Raw genomic sequence first — 22,861 nt, 5'->3', positions numbered from 1 at the left:
GCAGGGGAGAGGGGAGGAGTTGTTATAATGGAAACTTAGAATCTGTATCTATAACTTCTCTTTACTTAAAAAAAAACACAATATTATTCAATAATAAAAACTAGTGTATTAGCAAATTAAGAAGTAAATTATAATTAACTATAAACCTTCTCTAATTTTTGTGTTCTTTGATACTGTAAAATGTAAATTATAACCTTTTCCAATCCAGACTTTTCCATACCAACGAAAATAGTTTCACAATGGCGGACAGATCAGTTCAGGTTTTTTATTTGTATTTTTACTTTTAAACAGAAATAATTAATACAAACCAGCACTAAAATTTACGTTGTTAAGTTTCGCCGTTAAAAAATAAGTTTTAGGAAACATTGTTAGTATTTAATTTGCTAGATTATATAGATCTGGTGGCTTTAAAGTTTAGATTAGATTTTAATTTTACTAATTAAAAAAGTAATTTAGATGATACTTAAATCTAGATCATAGTAGATCTAGTTCTAGTTAGTATCATACTGATTATACTACTATTACTAAGTACTAATAGATTTAGATTATATCTAAATCTATCGATAAAATTTCTCTAGCTAGATCCATCAGATAATCATCTATCTAGAGGTACTTGACTTAAGTAGATATCTAGAATAGAAGAACAACTGGATAAAGTATAAAGTAAAGTAAAGACATGTCACAATCTTATTGGTTTATTATAGTAGAAATCAATAGAATAGATTTAGATAACTAGATCTACTATCCAGTTATTAGTAATATTGAATTTACTTTTCATTCTATCAGTACTATCATCATGATTTATTATTAAAATAGTAAATTAGTTTAAAATATACTACTATATACATCTAATCCATATAGACTCTAGTAGTAGGCCTAACAGCAGATAGACATCATCATTAAAAAATATATACATGTATACATTATATAAAGCCTAATCATGATAGTGTGATAGTTTAAGAGATAATACTAATAACAGCAATAAAAATGTAATACTAAATGTCACAAAACTTGCGTTTTAATTTTATTATTTAAATGCTTGGTGAGACTTTGGCTGAGTCAAAACCACTATTAAAACAAACCAGTACTCTTTATTTTTAAACAAACAAACAAAAAATATTATTAAATTATTCAAATTTAAAAAAAAAAAGATAATCTATTGATTGAGAAAACAAATATATCCACAAATTTAAAGTTTTGCACTTAGTAAATTTGCCAATAATCATTAACCCATAGATTTTCCTATAGTCATCATATGTAAATAGAAAAATTTCTTTTTAAGTATTAATTTTCTAGATCTAAATTTATTTTTTCCCTTTTCTAATTGTAGGAACCATCTTCAGATCAGACAGAAAAAAAAGTGGCTATACCATCAGTACCTGTCCCTAATAGTAATGCACGACCAAAAAAAGGTAATAATTACACCTGATGATGTTTGGCATTGTTTGTTTTTTTTAAAGATTTATTTTAACAAAGCTTATATCAACTCACTTTGTCTGTCTGGTAAAATTTTTGTACAGGTCATTTCTCCCACACCCAATAAAGTTGAAATTTAGCACAATTATTTATTGTACTTGACAAAACAAGAATCAATTTAAAAAGTTAACCAATTAGTTAATTAGTTATTGATAATTAATTATTTTATTTAGTATCCAACAAGGGATAGATACTTTACTTGACAGATGTGATGGTATAAGTTGAATAAGTCACCTTTATACTTTGTGTAGAGAATTTAGGTCCACAGATTTATTGTTAGTATTGTTAGTCTATATCTGTGACAAATTTAATTACTTGACTGATCCAAAATAATTGATACATTTACACTTAATATAAGGTTTGTTTTTAAAATAGGTATTTTAAAAAGTATTTTTCTTGTTATAATTTTTTTTTTTCATTTGTTACTGTGGTACTTGGTAAATATTCTTATTTGTTCAACATTTCTGACATATTCTGAACCTTATATTTGGATTGTTTCTATTATGAATTTAGCCCCTGAACTTCCTGTATTTGAAAGAAGAAATTGGTTGATTCATCTTCATTATGTCAGAAAAGAATTTGATACCTGCAAGGCTCTCATTCGCGAGCAGCTCTCAGAAGCTGGAGGCATGTGTGAATATGCTGTCTATGTTCAAGGTTTGTTTATTTTTGTTTCTCAATTAGTTTCAAAGATCTGGACATATTTCAAAGCATCAATTTTTTTTTTTTAAATTTAATAAGAACAGTTGTTAAAATTTTCAAACTATTGAATTTTTTTTCTTTCTATTCACTATATAATGTTTTTCATTAGTTTCATTCTTTTTGTGATTCTCTAAAGAAACTATTCCAAATATTCAATAAATTTGTGAAAATAATGTCATAATTTTCTTTCATATCACCTTTATGTATCCCTTAGTCTGTTGCACCATTGGGGCACCACACATGATTTGTCAATCATCTTTCTCCATTCCTCTCTGTATGTTGCCTTGGCTAGAACCGTTTTATGTCTGTCCATCTTTTATGTTGTCTTCCCATCACATTCTCTGTCTGCCTCTTCTTTTTTCTGGTAGTGTTCCCTGAAGGAATGTCTTTGTACGCCCATAAGACCTTGTAATAGGGCCTTAGAGTTTTAGTTTGCATTTTTTACAGTATATATATAAAGAAAGAAAAAGAATTTTTTTTTTTAAACTTTCATCCAGTAATATTTTGACTAATTAACATTTTAACCTGCTGTTATTTAAATGTATGTTTCATGCATTAAAAACATTTTTATTGTTTATTAATTCTAGGGTTAATTTTGAGACAAGAAGGCAAGATACAAGAATCTCTTGATCTTTTCCAGACTTGTACAGTCCTTAATATGCAAAACCCAGAAAATCTAAAACAGGTTGCACGGTCATTGTAAGTGAAATTTTTTAAAAATATTTTTTATATTAATGATAAACAATCTATAACACTACATATGAATTGAAATATATATTACATTGACCAAAATACACACTGTCTATTTAAGACTTTACAATGAAATAAAAGACAAAAAAATACAGATTAAAGAAAAAAATTAAGTATTTTAAAATGCAAGTCTGAACTAAGTTCGTCATAAGGTTTGACTAATGAAATCGTTATAACTTTTCTTTAGATTTTTATTGGCAAGACATAAAGCTGCCATTGATGTTTACAATCAAGCTGCTACCATCAGTGAAAAAGACTGGGTAAGGATTAACATTGAATTCAGTTCAGGAAAGAAAAAATGTGAATATTTGCATTGATATTTATGTGTGTGTGTATGTGTTGTTTTTTTAGTCTGTGTTTGTTCAGAGAATGCTAACACTTTATAGCATGACTTAAACTTATTTACAGGAAATATTCCATAACTTGGGAGTTTGTTACATGTACTTGAGGGACTATACAAAGGTAATAACCATCAATCTTTTATTTGTGCTAGTTTGAATACAATGTAATTTCTCACACTTTTCAGACATTATTCTGTGCCTATTTTATAGGTGAATCTTTTATGTTGTTGTGTTTACAAGCATAAAACTATTTTCCTTTTTGTTTATTCGCTTGAAGTGCATATTTATTTCTATAATTGTTAATCAGTTAAAATTGTATTTTGTATTTTGTTTGGCAGGCAAAGGACTGTCTAAAGCAAGCATTGAGTCTTCGTCGCCATGAAGTCACCTATGTGGTGTTGGGTAAAATCTATCTCCTGGAGAGAGATATCAATGCTGCTATAGACATCTACAGGAGTGCTGTGGAGTGAGTTTTTAGTTCACTGATAATCTCAAGACTCAAATATGTATCAAAGTAAATTTAAATACTTGGCATTGGTATGATTGCAATAGCTACAACTAAATTCCAAATCTGGATTGTTCTAAGATTCTGTAAAGATTTCACATAGGAGCATGATGGCTGAGTTAATAAAAAAAAGTCCCTAGTTCCTGTCTTGACTGGGATTTTGAACATCAGGATTTTTTGGACGCCCCCTGCGTCCCCCTAATTCTTAAGGGTACCTGACATGCCTTGGAAAAGTAAAGGTTGTTGGTGGTTGTGCTGACCACATGAAACTCTCATTAACCATCTGCCATAGAAATAGATGAGCTTTACATCAATTGTTCCATAGATTACAAAGTCTGAAAAGGATATCCTCCCTTTTTCAAATAAATTTTCATGTTAAATTAACTTCTACCATCTTACGTAGTTGTTGGACAGGTAAAGTTACTCTTTAATAAATTAAATTACTAATAATAACTAATAGTAATATTCTATATAGTTAGTTATACACGTAAATATATTGATCTAGAATTAGATCTAGATCTAGTCTAGGTCCATATTTTGAATTTAATAAACCATTTCATTTGATTTAATTGTCATTGTAAATTAGCTTTCACTTTAGATTTAGACATAACTTAGGCATTGTAAATCTTAAACTAGATTTAGACTAGACCCCTTTAAAAACTAAAATCAACAACAGTCATCATGAAATTGCTCTGGCTATTTATCCTAATAATCACTAAATACACACTAGCTGAACACAGAACCAGATCTACCTTAGTCAACACTAAACTTAAAATGGAAACAACAGTCATAATCAATCATCACACTTTAGATCAATGCAACTTCAAAAATAACCTAACATACACATCCATAACACTAAAGAAGATTACCCATCACAAATGGAAGTTCTCAATCAGACACAGCAGAAATAAATACCTATCACTGTTAATATTAATAGCAGGAGATGTAGAGTCAAATCCAGGGCCTAGATCTAAAGATAGATGCAACATCTGCAAAAAAGTATGCACCATGAAACAGAAAGCCATTCAATGTGATACCTGCAATGAATGGTACCATGCATCATGTCTCCATATGAATACACCTGTGTATTATGCCTAAGGCAACAAAGATGCATCATGGCACTGTGTACCGTGTGGGTTACCTCAGTTTACATCAGGACTGTTTGATTCCTTTGATGCAGACACTTCTAACCCATACAACATCCTAAACACCATCCCAAACCAAACTCACCAACCACTAGCCAGATCCACTCCTGTTAAACCTAAATCTACTAAAATTAATACAACAGCCTCACTAAACAAACCTACTAAAGAAGTAACACCAAAATACCTTAAAACCTTAGTAATAAATTTTCAAAGCATTAGGAACAAAACAGCAGACTTAGAAATTTTATTAGAATGTGAGAAACCAGACATAATTGCAGGAACAGAAACTTGGCTACATCCTGAAATTTATAATGCAGAAATTTTCAATAGTAATTATGAAATTTTTAGAAAAGATAGGGCTGATAATCATGGAGGAGTTCTTTTAGCAATAAAAAACACTCTTATAGCAGAAGAAATTACCTTACCTAACTCAAAAAATATAGAATCAACATTTTGTAAAATTAATACCACCTCAACATCCCTAATAATAGGCAGCATTTACAGACCACCAAATTCTAGTTTAGAATACATGCAGGAACTATGTAATCAGATTACTACACTTAAAGAGACAAATAAAAATGTAGTTTTTTGGATTATGGGTGATTTCAACCTACCTGATATAAATTGGAAAACACTAACCATAGTTAAACACCAAAACCTTAAGGACATAAATGAGCTTTTCATAGAAACTTTACACAACCTAAGTTTAGATCAAATCATTAAAAAGCCAACTAGATTAAACAACACATTAGATCTCTTCTTAACCAACAGACCTGGATTAGTAGTTGATTATGATATTTTCCCTGGTCTATCAGACCATGAGATCATAAAAATACACAGTCAGATAAAAGCAGTAGCCAATACAAACTAAAGCAAACATCCTAAACAAATACTTTGCATCAGCATTCTCAGCCCCAGGAGACAAAGACATATTACTGAATTTGAACCAAGTAGACAACATAGAAGATATAGTAGTACAAGAAAATGGAATTCAAAAACTATTAGCCAACACCAAACCAAATAAAGCGTCTGGACCTGATGGTATTCCAGCTAGATTACTCAAAGAACTAAGCAATGAGCTATCCCCAGTGTTCAAAATACTCTTTCAGGCTTCACTTAACCAGGGCAGAGTACCAAAGGACTGGAAAGAAGCTGATGTCACCCCCCTATTTAAAAAAGGAGAAAAATCTGACCCAGGAAACTACAGACCAGTATCACTTACCAGCATCACATGTAAAATCCTAGAACACATAATATGTAGCAACATCATAAACCACTTAGACAAACATAATGTCCTCACACCATACCAACATGGCTTTAGGAAATATAGATCATGTGAAACACAACTAATAGGACTAATTGATGATTTTTCAAAAGGTTTAGATAATAGTGAACAAATAGATGCTATCTTACTAGATTTTTCTAAGGCTTTTGACAAAGTTCACCACCATAGTTTGCTTAAAAAATTAAAATATTTCGGCATTAATGGACCACTGCATCAGTGGATTAAAGATTTTCTGATAGGGAGAGAACAAACTGTAATAATAAATGGCTCTAAATCAACACCGATAACAGTAAACTCAGGTGTACCTCAAGGAACAGTCTTGGGTCCACTACTATTTTTAATTTACATAAATGATATACCAAATTGCATAAGTTCAGGAACAAAAGTCAGATTATTTGCAGACGATTGCATAATATATAGAACAATAAAAACAACACAAGACACAGATATTTTACAAAGAGAATTAGATGAATTACAGAAATGGGAATCAAATTGGAGCATGTCTTTCCACCCAGAAAAATGTCAGTTGTTAAGAGTAACAAAAAAACTAAAACAAATTAATTCCACTTATCTTATTCATGGCAAACCAGTAACACAGACTAAAAACGCAAAATACCTAGGTGTTATAATAAATGAAAAACTGTCATGGAATCCACATATTGATGAAACTACAAAAAAATCAAACAAAGCATTAGGATTTATTAAAAGAAATTTCTATAAATCAAATAAGAACATAAAACTAAAATGTTATTTAACCTTGGTTAGGCCAATAATAGAATATGCATCCTCCGTTTGGGACCCCTCAACTCAAGAAAACATTAAGAAACTGGAACAGACACAAAATAGAGCAGTGAGATTCATAACAAATGAATATTCACATTTGACTAGAGTAACACCTTTAGTAAAATCACTAAATTTAGAAAGTCTTCAGGACAGAAGGCTCAAAAGTAAAGTAGCAATCATACATAAAACACTGAACCATAATCTTCAAATACAAAAACAAAATTTAATAAAATACTCTGAAAGACACAAAGATAAAGGCACATTCCTCGTCCCATATGCTAGGACAAATTTGTACAAATACTCCTTCTTCCCTAGTGCTATTAGAGCATGGAATGGGTTGCCTGAGCTAGCCAGGAAAACCAGTGACTTGGCAGAATTTAAGTCATTGGTTAATATGCATGACTAAATGCATGACGCGTAGGACGTAATCATCTTCTTTTTTGAAGTAACGTCTGTATTATATAAGATAAGATAAGATAAATGTCATGTCAAAATGGGGTGGTATTACTTTTCAAAAAGTCATCTTATACTTTTGTTTTTGTTTTAAAGTTGATGGATCTTCCCTCTCATCATGGTTACATCTCATCTAAAGCTCATTATTTGAAAAAAAAATTCTGTTGATGAAAGGGCCATAATAACCTTTTAAATTAATAAATTAAATTTTATCATTTATAACTAAATGATCTAGATAAATAACTAAATGAACTATATGTGAGAAATTCAACTTATTTTGCTTGGTAATGGCTAACAATGTATTTAAAATTACCATGTTTAGTATAACCTGTCGATTTTGTTATGAAACTCTTTAAGGAAAACCTACTTAGTACTAAATATTTTATTTCTATGAATAGTAAAAAAAAAATACAACATATCAATATCTACATTTTGCTGTTTTGAGATTTTTTTCAAAGTCCTTTAAAATTATAGATTCTGAATTTTGCACATTGACATCCATTATATAACAACAGCAGTATAATACATTACTATTGTTGGCTGTCCTTTCATTATCAAAATTTCTCTAGGTAATTTATTTATAGTTTGAAAGGATTATTGTTATTTTTAGCTATAATAGCAAAAATGTTTTTGTGGGCTTTTAACCATGATTTGTGGTCCAAAAAGTATTTAAAATAAATAAATATATTTATTGTCCATGACACAAAAAAGAGGTTAATATTGATTTTTATTAATATCATTTCAATAAATGAAGAAAAAACTTTTGGGGCTGAAATATTTCTTTATTTTAAATAACTTTGTCGAACGTTAGATGACTAAACAGTTTTCTTTCTTCACATTATTTCTAGGTACTCACCTGAGAACCCAGACCTTCTCACTACTCTAGGACTGCTTTATATGCAAGTAAGTAGGATGTCTTTATTAACCCAGTGGCACCTATGGTGATAGGATGCTTTGTTTATGGTAGACTCCTCATATGGTAGGATCCTGCGATAGGAATTAAGCAGCAATTTTTTAAACTTCATAAAAAAAGAGCAAATCATGTCTTGTTCAGAAGGAAAAACAATCCCTATTTTTTTAGTGAAAACTAACAACTTTTGTGTTGCTGTTTTATTGTTTATTAAAATGTTGAATAAAAAATGTAAAGTTGATTCAGAATTTGAATTGAAAGTTACTGATTGCTGTAGAGAGGAAGGAGGAGTTTAATAAATAAGTTTTTCAGATCACAATGATTGCTAACAAAGCCTTAGAGAGATGCTCATTTTTTTAGATGTAAAATTTCACTAGGTCTTACCAATCAGTCATTGTAGGTTCAGGAGATATCCTGATGTTGGAAATTAATATTGTAACAGGTCTTACCACCAATCATCAAAATTATTTATTTTTAAGAAAGGAAATGTCTAAAAATAATTATTTTTAAAATCACTTACTAAAAGATTTCTTTCTTCTTTTTTTTCATATTGATATTGAACTACTCAATTAAACACAATTTATCCTTCAACATTTCATAAGAAATAAACACAGATGTACATTGATATTTTTTTTAGTAGTTTCTATGAGGATAAAAAAATATTTTCAACTCTTTCAGTGCGAATTATTTTGATAGAAAAAATGGAGTTTTTCGGTACTAACAAAAATTAGCACTAATTGTCACTTTAGATTTAATAAAAGATTTTTTTTAATGCACTAGAAATAGTATTATTTAAATATTTTGGGTTATGCGCTATAAACTCAAAAGCACTACTGCTAACACAATGTTGTCATTTTAAAGAAAAAAGTCTTGGTCCTGTATCCTATTTACAACCAAAACAAAGAATAATCACTTTCACAATTGGAAAATGTATTCCAAATTACTCCCTGAGAGTAATGCCACACTTGTCAGTGCTAATGAAGTTACTAGCTGAGATTAACATGGCACTGAAAGAGTTAAAATAAAGTACCAAAATTATTTTTTTTTAAGTAAATTAAATGTGGATTACCAGCGTTCAATAGAAAGAAAAAATCACTCTCAAATACAGAAAAGAAAATGAAAGAAAAGCTAATGGTACAAGCATCATGTACTAAGTTACTTGCTGACAGTAAGGACACAAAAAGAGTTTTATCCTCACTAATCACAACCCTCCTTGTAAACTGTCTACAAAAACAAACTTAGCATCTTAAAAAAATTGTCAGTTTTAAAATAATATTTGTTCTAGTAAATTGTAACATTGAACTGATCTACAATCAGATGTTTTAATTGAAATGCAAAATATTTTAATTTCTGATGAGAACTGTATTAAAATTTGAAATAAAATCAAAATCAGTTTTCTTAAGCCACCTGAAAATTTATATTTAAACCTTGTGGGATAACCAAAGGAAAATCTTAGAGTAACAAATAGCTGATAGATCTTAAATTTAATAATAATAATAATAATCTTTATTGTCCATAAGGAAATTTGTCTTACAATTTGTGCATTACACCAACTAGAGTATTATAGCTATAAAAAAATATGAAGCTTTATATCATTAATGTCTATGTTACGCCGTTTCTTTTTGTTTTTCAGGTCAATCAATTTCAAAAAGCTTTTGAAAATCTCGGTAATGCCATGGCCTTCAATCCTAGTCATACAAAGGCTATAATGGCTGCAGGCAGCATGATGCAAAACCATGCCGACTATGATGTTGCCATCACAAAGTACCGAATAGCTGCAGCCACTATTCCTGAGTCACCTCCCTTGTGGAACAATATTGGAATGTGTTTCTTTGGCAAGAAGAAGTTTGTTGCTGTGAGTTTATGTGATTATTACATTAGAAAAAAAATTTTGTTAGCTGTTTTTGATTTTGCTAAACTATTTTTTAGAAGAGAAGTGAAAATAAAATCTTATTTTATTTATGGATTATGAAACGAAACAAATACAGTTTGGGATCAGTAGCAGTGCAGTGTTTACCAGGGTAGCATTGTTTTCTGCAGGCTGTCTAAGGGCCACTTTCTCCTGATTTTTCTTCATGGTAGACTCTTGAAGGCTTTTCCATGTTTGGGTATAGTCAAGAGGCAGCAGAGGTTTGGATTCAGAGTTTTCCTTCTCCTAGGTGGCTAGATAAAGATAACAAGCCCATTCTACTCAAAGCTTATTGTTTTAGGCACCAGTTTCTCACCTTTGCCCTTTCTTCTGTTAGTGAATATAGTTCTGCCCAATTCTGTATCTGAGATGCTGCGGGATAGTTTGTCTGCAGGTATCTGAGATGCAGGTGAAGGCCAGTAGTTGGACTGGTTGTCTGAGGATTTTTTAGGTGCATTTTATTGGAAACATTTAATAGTTAATTGGGCATATTAAATCACCATCACTTCTGATGATAAAAACCTTGTGGAACCAAACCTTACTTATACATACTATCCTATATTTCTCAACACTAAACTATTGGTTCATTGAACACAGCTTTTGATTTTCAATGAACTTCATTATGATACTTTAAAAAAAAATTATGAGGACCTGCTTCATTGTTTAAGCCTGTCTTAAAAATTCCATGAAAAAAAAAATGAATATATTTGAATAACTTCTTTCAGGCTATCAGCTGTTTAAAGAGAGCCAATTATTTAGCTCCATTCGACTGGAAGATTTTGTACAACCTTGGCCTGGTTCATCTCACAATGCAGCAGTACGCTTCATCATTCCATTTCATCTCGGCTGCAATAAACTTGAAGTCAGACATGGCTCAACTGTACATGCTCCTGGCTGGTGAGTTCAATAAATAATGTTTGTGTCATTAGCGTACCAACACACCATGGGAGTTTATTGGACAATTTCATTTTCTGCTTAACATCTGGCATCTACATAGATTACTGTTTCATTTTGTGTTTGTATATATCCATAGTTCATTAAGAAATTATATCTTTGTCTTGAGCTGCCTTCACGATAATTTTAGTTGTCACCTTTCTGGTGGACTGACTTTTTCTTGCTCATTACATGTTTGTGGAAGAGAATCCAAGACCTTTCACTATGTATAAATAGTTCGTCCATCGTGGTTCGATGATGACCACTTTGTCATCCAGGGGGCTGAGGGCTTTGCACTGGGTTTTATGCCTCCTCATGTGGCTGGTGAGGCCTATGTGAGCCCGGAATGTTCGGCCGCAGACTGGGCAGGTTATTCCAGCTGGAGCTAGTGTCGTTTGCCTTGCTTTTCTTCTCTGGCGTTTTTCTTCTGCCAGCTTTGTTCTTTTTTCCTCAGCAACCTGTGCGCCAGTTTTCACAGCGCAACGCCATGATGCTCTGTCATGTGCCTCTGTCTCCCAAGTGCCTGGGTCTATGCTGAACGCCTTCAAAGAAGCTTTGAGGGTGTTCCTGAAGCGCTTTCTTTGACCACCTTGCGAGCGCTTTCCTTCGCTTAGTTGGCCATACAAGAGTCATTTAGGGATGCGGTGGTCTTCCATTCTGTTGACGTGACCTGCCCATCGCAGCTGGGACTGCATCAGGATTGTGTGTACCTTGCTGTAGATCAGGGGTTCTCAACCTGTGGGTCGCGACCCCCTTGGTGGTCGATTGACAATTTGCCAGGGGTCGCCTAAGACCATCGAAAATATGGATTGTTATTGTCTACTCTTCTATTGCTGTATGTGTGTGTGTGTGTGTGGGGTCACGTCAGAGTAGGGGATTGTAAAAAGGGGTCGCGAGCTTAAAAGGTTGAGAACCGATGCTGTTGATAAACCTCATTTTATCTAACATGTTTACTTATGTTTCTGTTGGTAGTGTTTGACAATACATGTGCAGGTCCCTGAAGGATTAAAAGATTGTAATTGATTAAGTTAAAATATGAGATTTAGCATATATTATATTCTGTCTTTGAGACATATATAAAACTTTCACATTTCCAGAAATTATTTTGTCTTCACATCACTGACTATTTTATAAACTAAAAACAATTATTATTTGCTTGTATATTTCTCTTGACTTTTTAATAATTAATCTTAAAACATTCTTTTTTTTTCCATTCAGTTTTCACAATATTTTAAATGGCTGCAAGCTACACAACTCTAATTTTTAAACAATGTTAGGAAATACCTTATAAATTACAGACATCTTCTTAGCAGAAGATAATTATATAATTATGCAGTCAAGTTTTGTTTAGCATTTAATAATGTTTTATTTATACAGTTTCACTGAGCCACTTGGAGGACCCAGAAGATGCTGCCCAGTCATATGAGCATGCTCTGAAACTAGACAAGTAAGTTGTGAGTTGAAACTACCTGGACATGTAGCATACTGTTATAAACCTGGTGGTGGCACAGATGGGGGTAGTGGTGTGAGTTTAGTCAGCCAACGCAAATCGCCCCAGGCCAGCGCTAGACGAGCGGTCAACTGTGACGAGTTACGACGGTCAGCCGAGACGAGTGTCAACACGGCGGTTCGGGAAGGATCGACGGCGGTCTGGGAAGGATCGACGTCGTGAACAGAGCTCAGGAGCGTCACGAGAGTTGTAGTCATCTGACCACCTAGAAACGTCGAGCGGCGTTCTGTCCGGTTCGAGAAGGCCAGTAGGGACCCAATATAAGAGCGGAGGTGTCGCAGTCAAGACGGTTCAGAAAGCGGGTTCACGACAGGAGTTCAAAACACAGTCGACTACAGCACAGTTCAACGGTGTGGTTCTGTACGGAGCATTACGACGGTTCAGTGCGGAGTACTGTCAAGTACAGTTGAGACGAACGGCGTCTTGATCTTGGTCTGTGATCGAGTCCGACACAACGAGCCCAAGTGTGTGAAGTCAGTCCCGAACTGTTGGACCCAGTGCAAGCCCGGAACGAGACGGAGAGGCCAGTGCAAGACTTGATACGGCGGAACGGTGTTATCGGAGAGATATTTGTTATCGCAGAGCTATTTGTACTGTTCTACGTGCTGCCAATTGTACAGTATTGGCTGTTATTTATGAACATTAAACCTTTACGTTATTTTGGAGCCCTGACTTGTCAAGCTCTTTAAGTTGGTGGTGTATTGTGCAGTTTGCAGAGAGCCTGGATAGTGAGATTCGTAACACTGGTGTCAGAAGTGGGATCGGATTGGAATCGGATTGGATCGGATTGGATCGGATCTACTATGGCTTGTCTGAAACTGCTGTACGAACTTGAATTTATAGAACTGAGGCGAGAACTGCGTGAACGAGGGCTGAAAAATGGCGGAAAGAAGGAAACCTTACAAGCACGCCTCCGAGAAGACATTGTGGAAGAAGGGGAAGATCCGGACACATATCATTTTGAAATTAAACCAACTTTAGGAGAGCTCTTGAACTCTGTGCAACAACAGCTAGATGCCATGAACACCAAGATAGCCGCCATGAACAAACGCATACCTGATGTGAAGGAGAGAATCGTCAATACAGACGTTCGTTCAGATGCTAAAACCAGTGAGAAGAGCCTTGGTGGTGATCATGAGAACCCATTGAAACCTGACAAAGCCGTTGAGAGGCATATGCAAGTCGAGATATACCAGCCAGGTCCGGACCCAACAGACGTTGGTCCAGCTGCCAAGACAAGAGATGAAAGTCCTGATGGTGGTGAAGAAAACCCAAGGAAACATGACGTTGAAGTTGATGGACATTTGCACGATAAAAGTCATCGACAAGGTCTGAAACCAACAAGCGATTGGCCCGATACTGAGACAAGAGAGAGAGGTCCTGATGGTGGTGAAGAAAGCCGAATGGAGCCTGAAGCCGAAGACGAGGGACCTTTGCACGAGGAGTGTCACCAACCTGCCCCACGAGCATGCCCTCCAGACAAGGCTGAAGATGATGACCTGTCGCACAATTCTCCGCCCTGTGGATTTGAAGCCCACCCCAGTCCTTCTTCGCAAAGCCCTATGAAGCCACCTCTTTTGCCAACGATCTTGGTATCCCCAGCCCTTACATCCTATACCTCTCCATGTGTCAAGTGGCTGTCCGCGGTACCGACCGACAAGAGAGCGATGCAACCACAACGTCACTGCAACAAGAGGACGATCAACTGGAGGAAAAGAAGAAGGCGGCGTTTGCGTAGTCCAACGTGCATGGTGATTCTACCAAGAAATAACTGCAGCCACATGAAGACCAACTGGCGGAGAAGAAGAAGAAGGCTACTTTTGTTGAGTGCAACGTGGATGACGATGCGACAACGACATCGATGCAACCAGGTGAAGGCTAACTGGAGGAGAAGAAGAAAACGTTTTCTGAATTCAACGTGGATGGCGATGAAAGCACGACGTCCATGCAACCAGGTGAAGGCCAATTGGAGGAGAAGAAGGAAGCGACCATTGCTGACTGCAACATGGATGGCTCCTTCAAGCTCAAGAGGCAAGCCAACTGCCACTGATCGACCCCCGCCTGCAGCAATGAAACTTTACAGCCAATGTCATGATGTTGATTCTGTCCGGGACGGACAGATCTAAGGAGGGGGCAGTGTTATAAACCTGGTGGTGGCACATATGGGGGTAGTGGTGTGAGTTTAGTCAGCCAACGCAAATCGCCCCAGGCCAGCGCTAGACGAGCGGTCAACCATGACGAGTTACGACGGTCAGCCGAGACGAGTGTCAACACGTCGGTCCGGGAAGGATCGACGTCGTGAACAGAGCTCAGGAGCGTCACGAGAGTTGTAGTCATCTGACCACCTAGAAACGTCGAGCGGCGTTCTGTCCGGTTCGAGAAGGCCAGTAGGGACCCAATATAAGAGCGGAGGTGTCGCAGTCAAGACGGTTCAGAAAGCGGGTTCACGACAGGAGTTCAGAACACAGTCGACTACAGGACAGTTCAACGGTGTGGTTCTGTACGGAGCATTACGACGGTTCAGTGCGGAGTACTGTCAAGTACAGTTGAGACGAACGGCGTCTTGATCTTGGTCTGTGATCGAGTCCGACACAACTAGCCCAAGTGTGTGAAGTCAGTCCCGAACTGTTGGACCCAGTGCAAGCCCGGAACGAGACGGAGAGGCCAGTGCAAGACTTGATACGGCGGAACGGTGTTATCGGAGAGATATTTGTTATCGCAGAGCTATTTGTACTGTTCTACGTGCTGCCAATTGTACAGTATTGGCTGTTATTTATGAACATTAAACCTTTACGTTATTTTGGACTTATAAACATACTAAATGCTTTCTTTCTCTTTTAAAACGAAAGTAAACATTATATTTATAATATAAGTTACTTGTTTAACAGAAAACACTTAATTTAGTAATACGTTTTAAAATTGTTTAGAAGAAAAAAAAACATATGCATACACTTTTTAAAATGTATTTGAAAATCACCTCCCTTTTAGTATAGTCTCCCCTATTTAAAGTGCATAGTTGTAAAAATGATGTTTTTTTTTATTTTAAAAAAATTAAAGGTTTTGTCTTCAGAAAAGAACAAAAGTAGCAATAGCAACAGAACTTTTAAAAATCTCAAATATCATATCGGGTTTTTCTAGAAGATTACACAATACTAATAGCTGCATTTCCTCTTTCAGGGGGGGGCACTAGAAACGTTTTTTAAAAAGTGAAATGCAAATAATTTTAAATGTCATGTTCTGGAAATTCTCAAAATATTCTGAAATAGGAGGTTATAAATAAGGAGCTAAGTATAAACTTATCCTCTATAAGCTTTGCTTTATTTTGATTCTATTGCTAAGGATTAGTTGCTCATATTAATATTTATTCTAGTGAAATTTCAATATTGAAATTCAGAAATCAGACTATCCAACTATGTTGCCATTTCAAATATCCCTTGCTACACTTTGTCATTGAACTGATCACTGATTCTTCATACAATATCAGCTTCACAATAAATAAATCTAAAGTATATCTAATTTTGTTTATACAGTTATATAATTTCAGATAATTTCCCTTCCCAGATTTTACTTAAATTACTTTTGAATAAATTCATTTCATGCCAAGTACTTATCACCTTTACACAACCCATTTTTTTCTGTTCTTAACCTTAATTTTTGTTATAAATATATTTTGTGTGTAATTGTTGATAACTATTTCTTTGTATTATTTAGTAAAGATCCCTCTATTCTCATCAACTACACTGTATTTCTGTTCAACACTGGGGACAGGCGTAAAGCCAGCCATTACCTGGCTCAGTATGAAACTACAGTGGCAATTTTAAGAAGCACAGGAAAAGATGTTGATCAAGATGTTTGTAACTCTTTATATTTATTATATATTTTATTATCTTTAAAATAATAATTTTTTTTTTTAAAGTACATTGTTAGTAACATTTTTTGTGTTATATGTACAGAATTACATTTCAAATTAAATTGATTTCTGACACAACTATCGACAGTTGGCAGAGTTGGCAGCCAAGTTGGGTCCTGCCATCCAAGTTGGGAGACCCCTCACAGAACCCTCTCCTGCAACAGTACAGCCTTCTGCTCCAGCAGAAGATTATGTGTACAGTACAGTGAATAAACAAAGACTCTACACTGATACTTGTAAGCACATTGATACTTGTAGCATACTATGAAATTGTGATAAAAAGTTTGGAAACAAGGTCCAAGGGGCAGGTGAAGTAAAGGTCATTCAAAATGGCCAACTGTCTTTCATAACAATTCTAATTGATCTTATAGGGCTCTACCAGAAAAACTCAGTTTTTTTCACCCACCCAGTCTTATTAACTCTAAATAATATGATTGTAAAATTATTGCAATGAGTAGTATGCTAGTCTTTTTTTATGGTTACTGGTAGCTTGAGTGTAAATCTTATATGCGCTCTGGACCATCGAACAGTGGTCCCAGTTTTAATCCCTGCCCACTGCCCTGCAGGAACGTTGGGCTAGGATGTAATTATCTTTAAATCTAAACAATGTATTTTTTCAATGGGTGATCACTCTGAGTCTTTATCTGTATAAAGATGTTCCAGCTATGAAGGCTCTAATCAAACTGTCAACTATATCATTTATTCTTCTGTCTTGTTAAGTTCAAAGAAGAATTTCATTAATTATATATTGAATAAGAATTTACAATTTATAATCTTGTGACACAGAAAATTTCAGCTTCTAATAAATATATTTGACTAGCTATATTTCAAGTCACAATGATTCAATCCCCTCTTCAGATAAAGAAACTGGTGTTGAATATTTAGACGTAATTTGAATTTTGAATTGTTTGGAAATGTTTGCTTCTATCATTTTATTTTCTTATTGCTCATCTCCTTAGCTTACAGTGCTACAAATACAGAGGATTCAGGTCAGAGGTCGCAACAGAAAATAAAGCCATCTCTACCCTATGAAGAAGAGCCAGATGTGATGAGTGAGTCATCATTAATGCAGTCCACACAAGAGATTAGTCCAGACACAGAGTTGTACCCAACTTCAAAGTTAAATATGTACAGTGAGTTGAATTTCTTTTTTTGCACATGTTTTAAAACAAAATTGTATGATCCAATGATTGTTACTCCAGGTTCATTTGGTTTAGTTCCATTAATTTCAAAAAACTTTATACAATTGTCACTTTGAATGTACATTTGGCCTGACCAATTTTGTGAATATTATTGCTCAAATAAAGTCCTGACAACAAAATCTAGTGGCAAAACACCAACGAAATTAATGTCACATGACTATTTAGTGTTAACCAATCTTACTTACTTAGACTTAGGTCCTCCTGCGCCGTTCGGCACATTGGGCGGCAAGCTGTCTCCATAATGATCTGTCACTGGCAATGTCTGAAGCCTCCTCCCACCTGGTGTCCACTGTTCTGAGGTCCTCCATGAAGGTGTGTCGCCAGGTAATACGAGGACGTCCCTGTTTGCGCTTTCCTCGTTTTGGCTTCCATGTTATCGCAACTCTTGGTGTGCGTAATTCATTTTGACGTAGAACATGTCCCGCAAACCTCATGCGACGCTCAGTCACAACCTCACTAAGTGTTCGACTCCCAGTTCGGCATAGGATTTCCTTGTTTGAGGATTAAGTAGTGACCATACCCAATAAAAAACTGCCCATATGCCACACTTTGGGACTTGCCTTTATTTTGTCAAATTTAATTCAACATTTTCAAAAGCAATAAAATATTCTAGTTCACTTATTATATGTATTAGATATGTACATCATTCCTTGTTTCACCACTAACCTTCACATTGTTTTTTTTTATCTAAATGTTGGTGAAACTTGTTTGAAATGAAATAGTTGTATGATTGATTCAATTTCAGAAAATGAAATAAGGGAATCTGAGTCCAGTCATTCTTTGTCAGAAATACACCCAAGAAAACTGGTAAGCATTGACCAGGCTCCACTGCCACCAACACACCTGCCTGAAGATGATGACATACCAGAAGAATTGGAGAGTGCAGCTAGAAGAAACCACAGAGGCAAACTACCACCACTTGCCAGTTAGGTTTAATATACCAGTTTTGTTGTTCTTTTTGCCCCAAGTAGGCATAGCTGTCATTGAATAGGATTGTTGACTACTTCCTGGCAGGAACTACACCTTTGATTGCATAGATCTATCTATGAAGATAAGGTTGATCAAATCAACTCTATTTATATGTATTTCTCTTTATGTTGTTGGATAATAAGATCTGAAGTAATTCTTTAATTTCATATATCACTTGAAATCTATTCTTTGATTTCATACATCATAATTTAGTATAGATATTTAAAAAGTTTAAATTTGAAATAATATTGATTGTAAGGAAATGATCTCCAAAGAAGAAAGTTCAATGTTAATAAAGGATCCACGTGTCCTTCTAGTTTGATATATATATATATATATATATATATAATAAAAGTACTATTCAAATGTATGTCTTTGTAAAAAGATTTTTTTAAACAGATAGTCCTTATCTCTATGTAGTGTTCTCCTTGCAATGTGCATATTGATTCTTGTTTAGTAGGTTTCTGTCACGGCTTTAATTTGATATTTAGTTTGAAATTATCCACTATTAGTTTGAACATGATTTTAAACAAAATAGCTTTGCAAGATAAAATGTTTAATTCAGAGATTAATAAGTAAATGAGAATAAATATATACATTTTATCTACACTTTGCTAGTAATTCTAGAGAAGATATTTTTATTCCCATTTTCGTTTTTTGCATTAATTTTCTAGATGTATACAAATTTGACAAACTGTGATTGAAAAAAGTTTTTAATTTTAAATTTTTCTATTTATGACTACCTGGTTGTGAAATTTGTGCTTGAACTGTCACTTCAATGTTCCTGGGTTTGAAAATAATCTTCATTTAGTAAGGAAAGTCTGAGACATAAAAAAAATTGAAACAAGTTGAAACATTTGTTAAAAAATTGAGATCAAGACTTGTTGAATGAGGCTATAAGAAATGTATGTATGTATGATATTTTCTGTATGCATGATAGCATGTGAGCTTTTGAAAATTTTCTTTCAGTGTTAGAGAGTTTCTTAAAGAAGTTTGCTAGTCAACATTTATTTTGAAGGCACTTTATTTTGTTCATTAATCAATAAATAATTAGTTAGAAAGAAGTCAACAAATAGCCTACCACAGAAGTCAACAAACAGCCTACCACAGAAGTCAACAAACAGCCTACCACAGAAGTAAACAAACAGCCTACCACAGAAGTCAACAAACAGCCTACCACAGAAGTAAACAAACAGCCTACCACAGAAGTCAACAAACAGCCTACACTGTATGCTGGAGTTTCTTTTCATCCTCTTCATTGTACTCCATGAGAGTGAGGCCTTACAGGCTCAAGTCCTCTCTTCCTCTCTAAAAACCTTGCTACTGTGCAGACAGGACAATCTTTTCCTGCACTAGCCTATAAAAGCTTGTTCAGACCTAGTGTGGAGGCCAGTTTGGACACTTTTTATGCACCCAGACTGTGTTGTTTTTTTTGGAACTTATCCCAGAGCTGAAACCATTTCCATGTCTATCCTTTTGTTTGTTGCTGCACCATGATAAAAAGATCACAGCTGCTCCATGGGTGATGTTAGCTCTCCCAGAAACGCCAGATAGTCTGCATCAGTTTTGCCACTAAAACCTATTTAAGTAACCACTACATTCATCATCATCAAACTCCATTTGAGTGAGGGCTCGAGAGGCTTAAATCCTCTCTTGCAAAAGCCCTGGACAGAAACCCTGCTGTCTTGCGTAGTGCATACACGTCACGCCCACTACAGTAGATTTTTATTATGATTTAATATTTTAGTTCTATTCTTTTTGTACTACAAAAATACTTAATGTTAATTAATAGATTTATCTATGTTGCAACCATTGTTTTAATTATGGATTTTTATAATCTACAGATGAAAATCTTTGTGTTATGTGTAGTTATTTTTATTATATTATTAGCTTTGAAACCGTCCATTTCTTGATGCTTTTAGAAATACGATCAAATTATTTATTTGTTATTGATTAATTGGCTTTTGTACAAATCAAATTTAAAAAATGAAATATGTGTTGCCTCCCCTTATTTTGCTGGGTTAGTTTAAGCAATGTTTTACATAGCTAGAACTCTAAGACTTGTCATCTTAAATATATTTAAAAACAATACAGCAAAGAAAATTATCTATGCACGCCAAGGCAGAGAGGACAACCAATAACTATACTAATGGTCTGTTGTAAATTTCACCAAAAAACGTCTGTGTGGTCCTATCCCACAAACAGGGCCGGCCTTAAGAATTGCGGGCACAATTTAATGGATGCTTGCGAGGCCCCTCTTCTAATTTTTTTTTTTACAATAACAATTATTACTATTAATTAGATCATGACATCAACAATTATTATAAGTCATGCACAGGAAGCAACTCCATCGCAATAGGTACCTGTGGGTTAAAGTTACGTCAATCATACTATAGGCCTACACTAAATATGTTAACCCTTTAGATCTTACATCTTTAAAAGCCCGCGGCAAGTGCCATGACTGATGGTGATATGCTTAATGTAAAATGCAGGGCCCTGACAGGCGCGGGGCCCAATTGGAGCAATCTGCCTAAGGGCCGGCCCTGCCCGAAAAAGAGTTAAGTCTGTTATCAATAGTCATGTAATCGGGTCAGGAAGTGTTGCTGTGTTACATTTGGATTTCTTAATTGACTCTTTGTTTCTATTGCTTGAATAAAGAAATGCATAACTTAAATATTGTATCTGCTTTCTTTCTATACATTTAGATCATCCTGTTCTATGAATGTTTTTTGTTCTAGCCCCTAAAGTTTGGGTTACATCGCCCTCTCTCCCACTCCCTCCCTACTCTCTCTCTCTCCTCCCTTCCTTCTCCTCCAGTGGCAGGCTATGTGAGTAACCTAGGAGACCGTGACAATACAAACATGGACTTGGAATCATCTTCTTTGAAGTCACGTCTGTATGTTATAAGATAAGATACCGGGCCGGATTAACGACAGTGCAATAGTCTGACCTGGGTCTTCACTCTTAAAGAGGACCTCATCAAAAATATACCGGTATCGTTTTAAATATGTAAATGAAATATAAAGAAATGAGAATAAATGCACGAGTAGTTAGTTAGCTTCTTTCTCCACAAATATGGCGTACTTTTAGATCGAGTGATACATCTATTAGAAGTATTTCTAGTCGGGTGACCACCAACACGTGAAGGACAAAAGAAAAAAAGAGATACAATGTCTTGAAAAGGAAGACAACGCGAGAAAAGTACACTCACACATTTTGTAGCATTACAGTGAATCGTATGCTCTTCGATGTAGTTCAACTTTTTTTTTTCAATTTGTATATGAGAAGAATGTTTGTCATTGAATCAAGCAAAAGTCTGTCTCTTGTACACCAAGCGTGTTGACCAATGAAAACGCTTGTCTTCATACAGCCCGAAAATACACAAACTAAACTAAATCTCTTGATGAGCTCTGAGTAACAGGCTTCTTTGAAACAGCTTTGTAGAACCTCAAGAAGGTTGTCACAACACAATGGCTCATCTTTCTACTCTAAGTGAACTTCTAGAAGATATGATTATTTCTATGGTTTTATAAATTGGTAAACAACAGAGTAAAAGTCCAGTTTGCTGGACCGAGTACACTACCCCAAAAGGAGGACATTCAGACGTTTAGCATTAGTACACTGAAGCTTGAAGAGGCTGGGCCCTCCACAAAAATCCTGCCTAGACACTCCACGTATTAAAATCTGTTAGTCTATGTAGTTGAGACCAAAATGTAAGTTTTAATTTAAGATGTGCATAAATGTTAATGTATTGAGTTTGGTACTTCCTATTTTTCTGACATGTTTTAGAACAAAGCAAAGATTTTCTTCTTTCTGGCAGTTTCTTAGTTGATGTTTACATGGTAATTGCATTTGGGATGAACTCGAGATTTTGTTTGCCCGAGATAACTTATTTTTTATGTGAATTTTTACACCAAAATTGTTTTTCTTTCATGTCCCCACACATTTCTTATCCTGTTTTGAAAATGTTGGTGGGAGACCGAAGACGTCTGTAAGCAACAAGGACCAAGGTACCTGCGAAGTGTATTCTTAACATTTCTTCCCTTGTTTTGTAGAAAAACAAAACATTTATTCAAGT

General features: G+C 34.8%; 1 protein-coding gene across 1 annotated transcript; it reads left to right on the top strand.

Moving 5' to 3' along the window:
• The first annotated feature begins 5 nt into the window (after positions 1 to 5).
• Positions 6 to 21,457, top strand: LOC106069319 (Bardet-Biedl syndrome 4 protein-like). The gene is made up of 16 exons (XM_056035438.1): positions 6 to 44; positions 209 to 260; positions 1,331 to 1,412; positions 1,990 to 2,133; positions 2,766 to 2,877; positions 3,116 to 3,188; positions 3,337 to 3,390; positions 3,608 to 3,735; positions 8,289 to 8,343; positions 9,984 to 10,205; positions 10,985 to 11,156; positions 12,570 to 12,639; positions 16,414 to 16,552; positions 16,701 to 16,848; positions 17,572 to 17,745; positions 18,560 to 21,457. Exons 2-16 carry the CDS (start codon positions 240 to 242, stop codon positions 18,742 to 18,744), a joined length of 1,779 nt encoding a protein of 592 aa, XP_055891413.1. The 5' UTR covers positions 6 to 44; positions 209 to 239; the 3' UTR covers positions 18,745 to 21,457.
• Positions 21,458 to 22,861: the final 1,404 nt, after the last annotated feature.

The sequence above is a fragment of the Biomphalaria glabrata genome, chromosome 7 (genome assembly GCF_947242115.1).
Source record: "Biomphalaria glabrata chromosome 7, xgBioGlab47.1, whole genome shotgun sequence".
Taxonomy (NCBI): domain Eukaryota; kingdom Metazoa; phylum Mollusca; class Gastropoda; family Planorbidae; genus Biomphalaria; species Biomphalaria glabrata.
The sequence above is the reverse complement of the archived record's forward strand: the minus strand, read 5'-3'. Positions and strand labels throughout refer to the sequence as shown.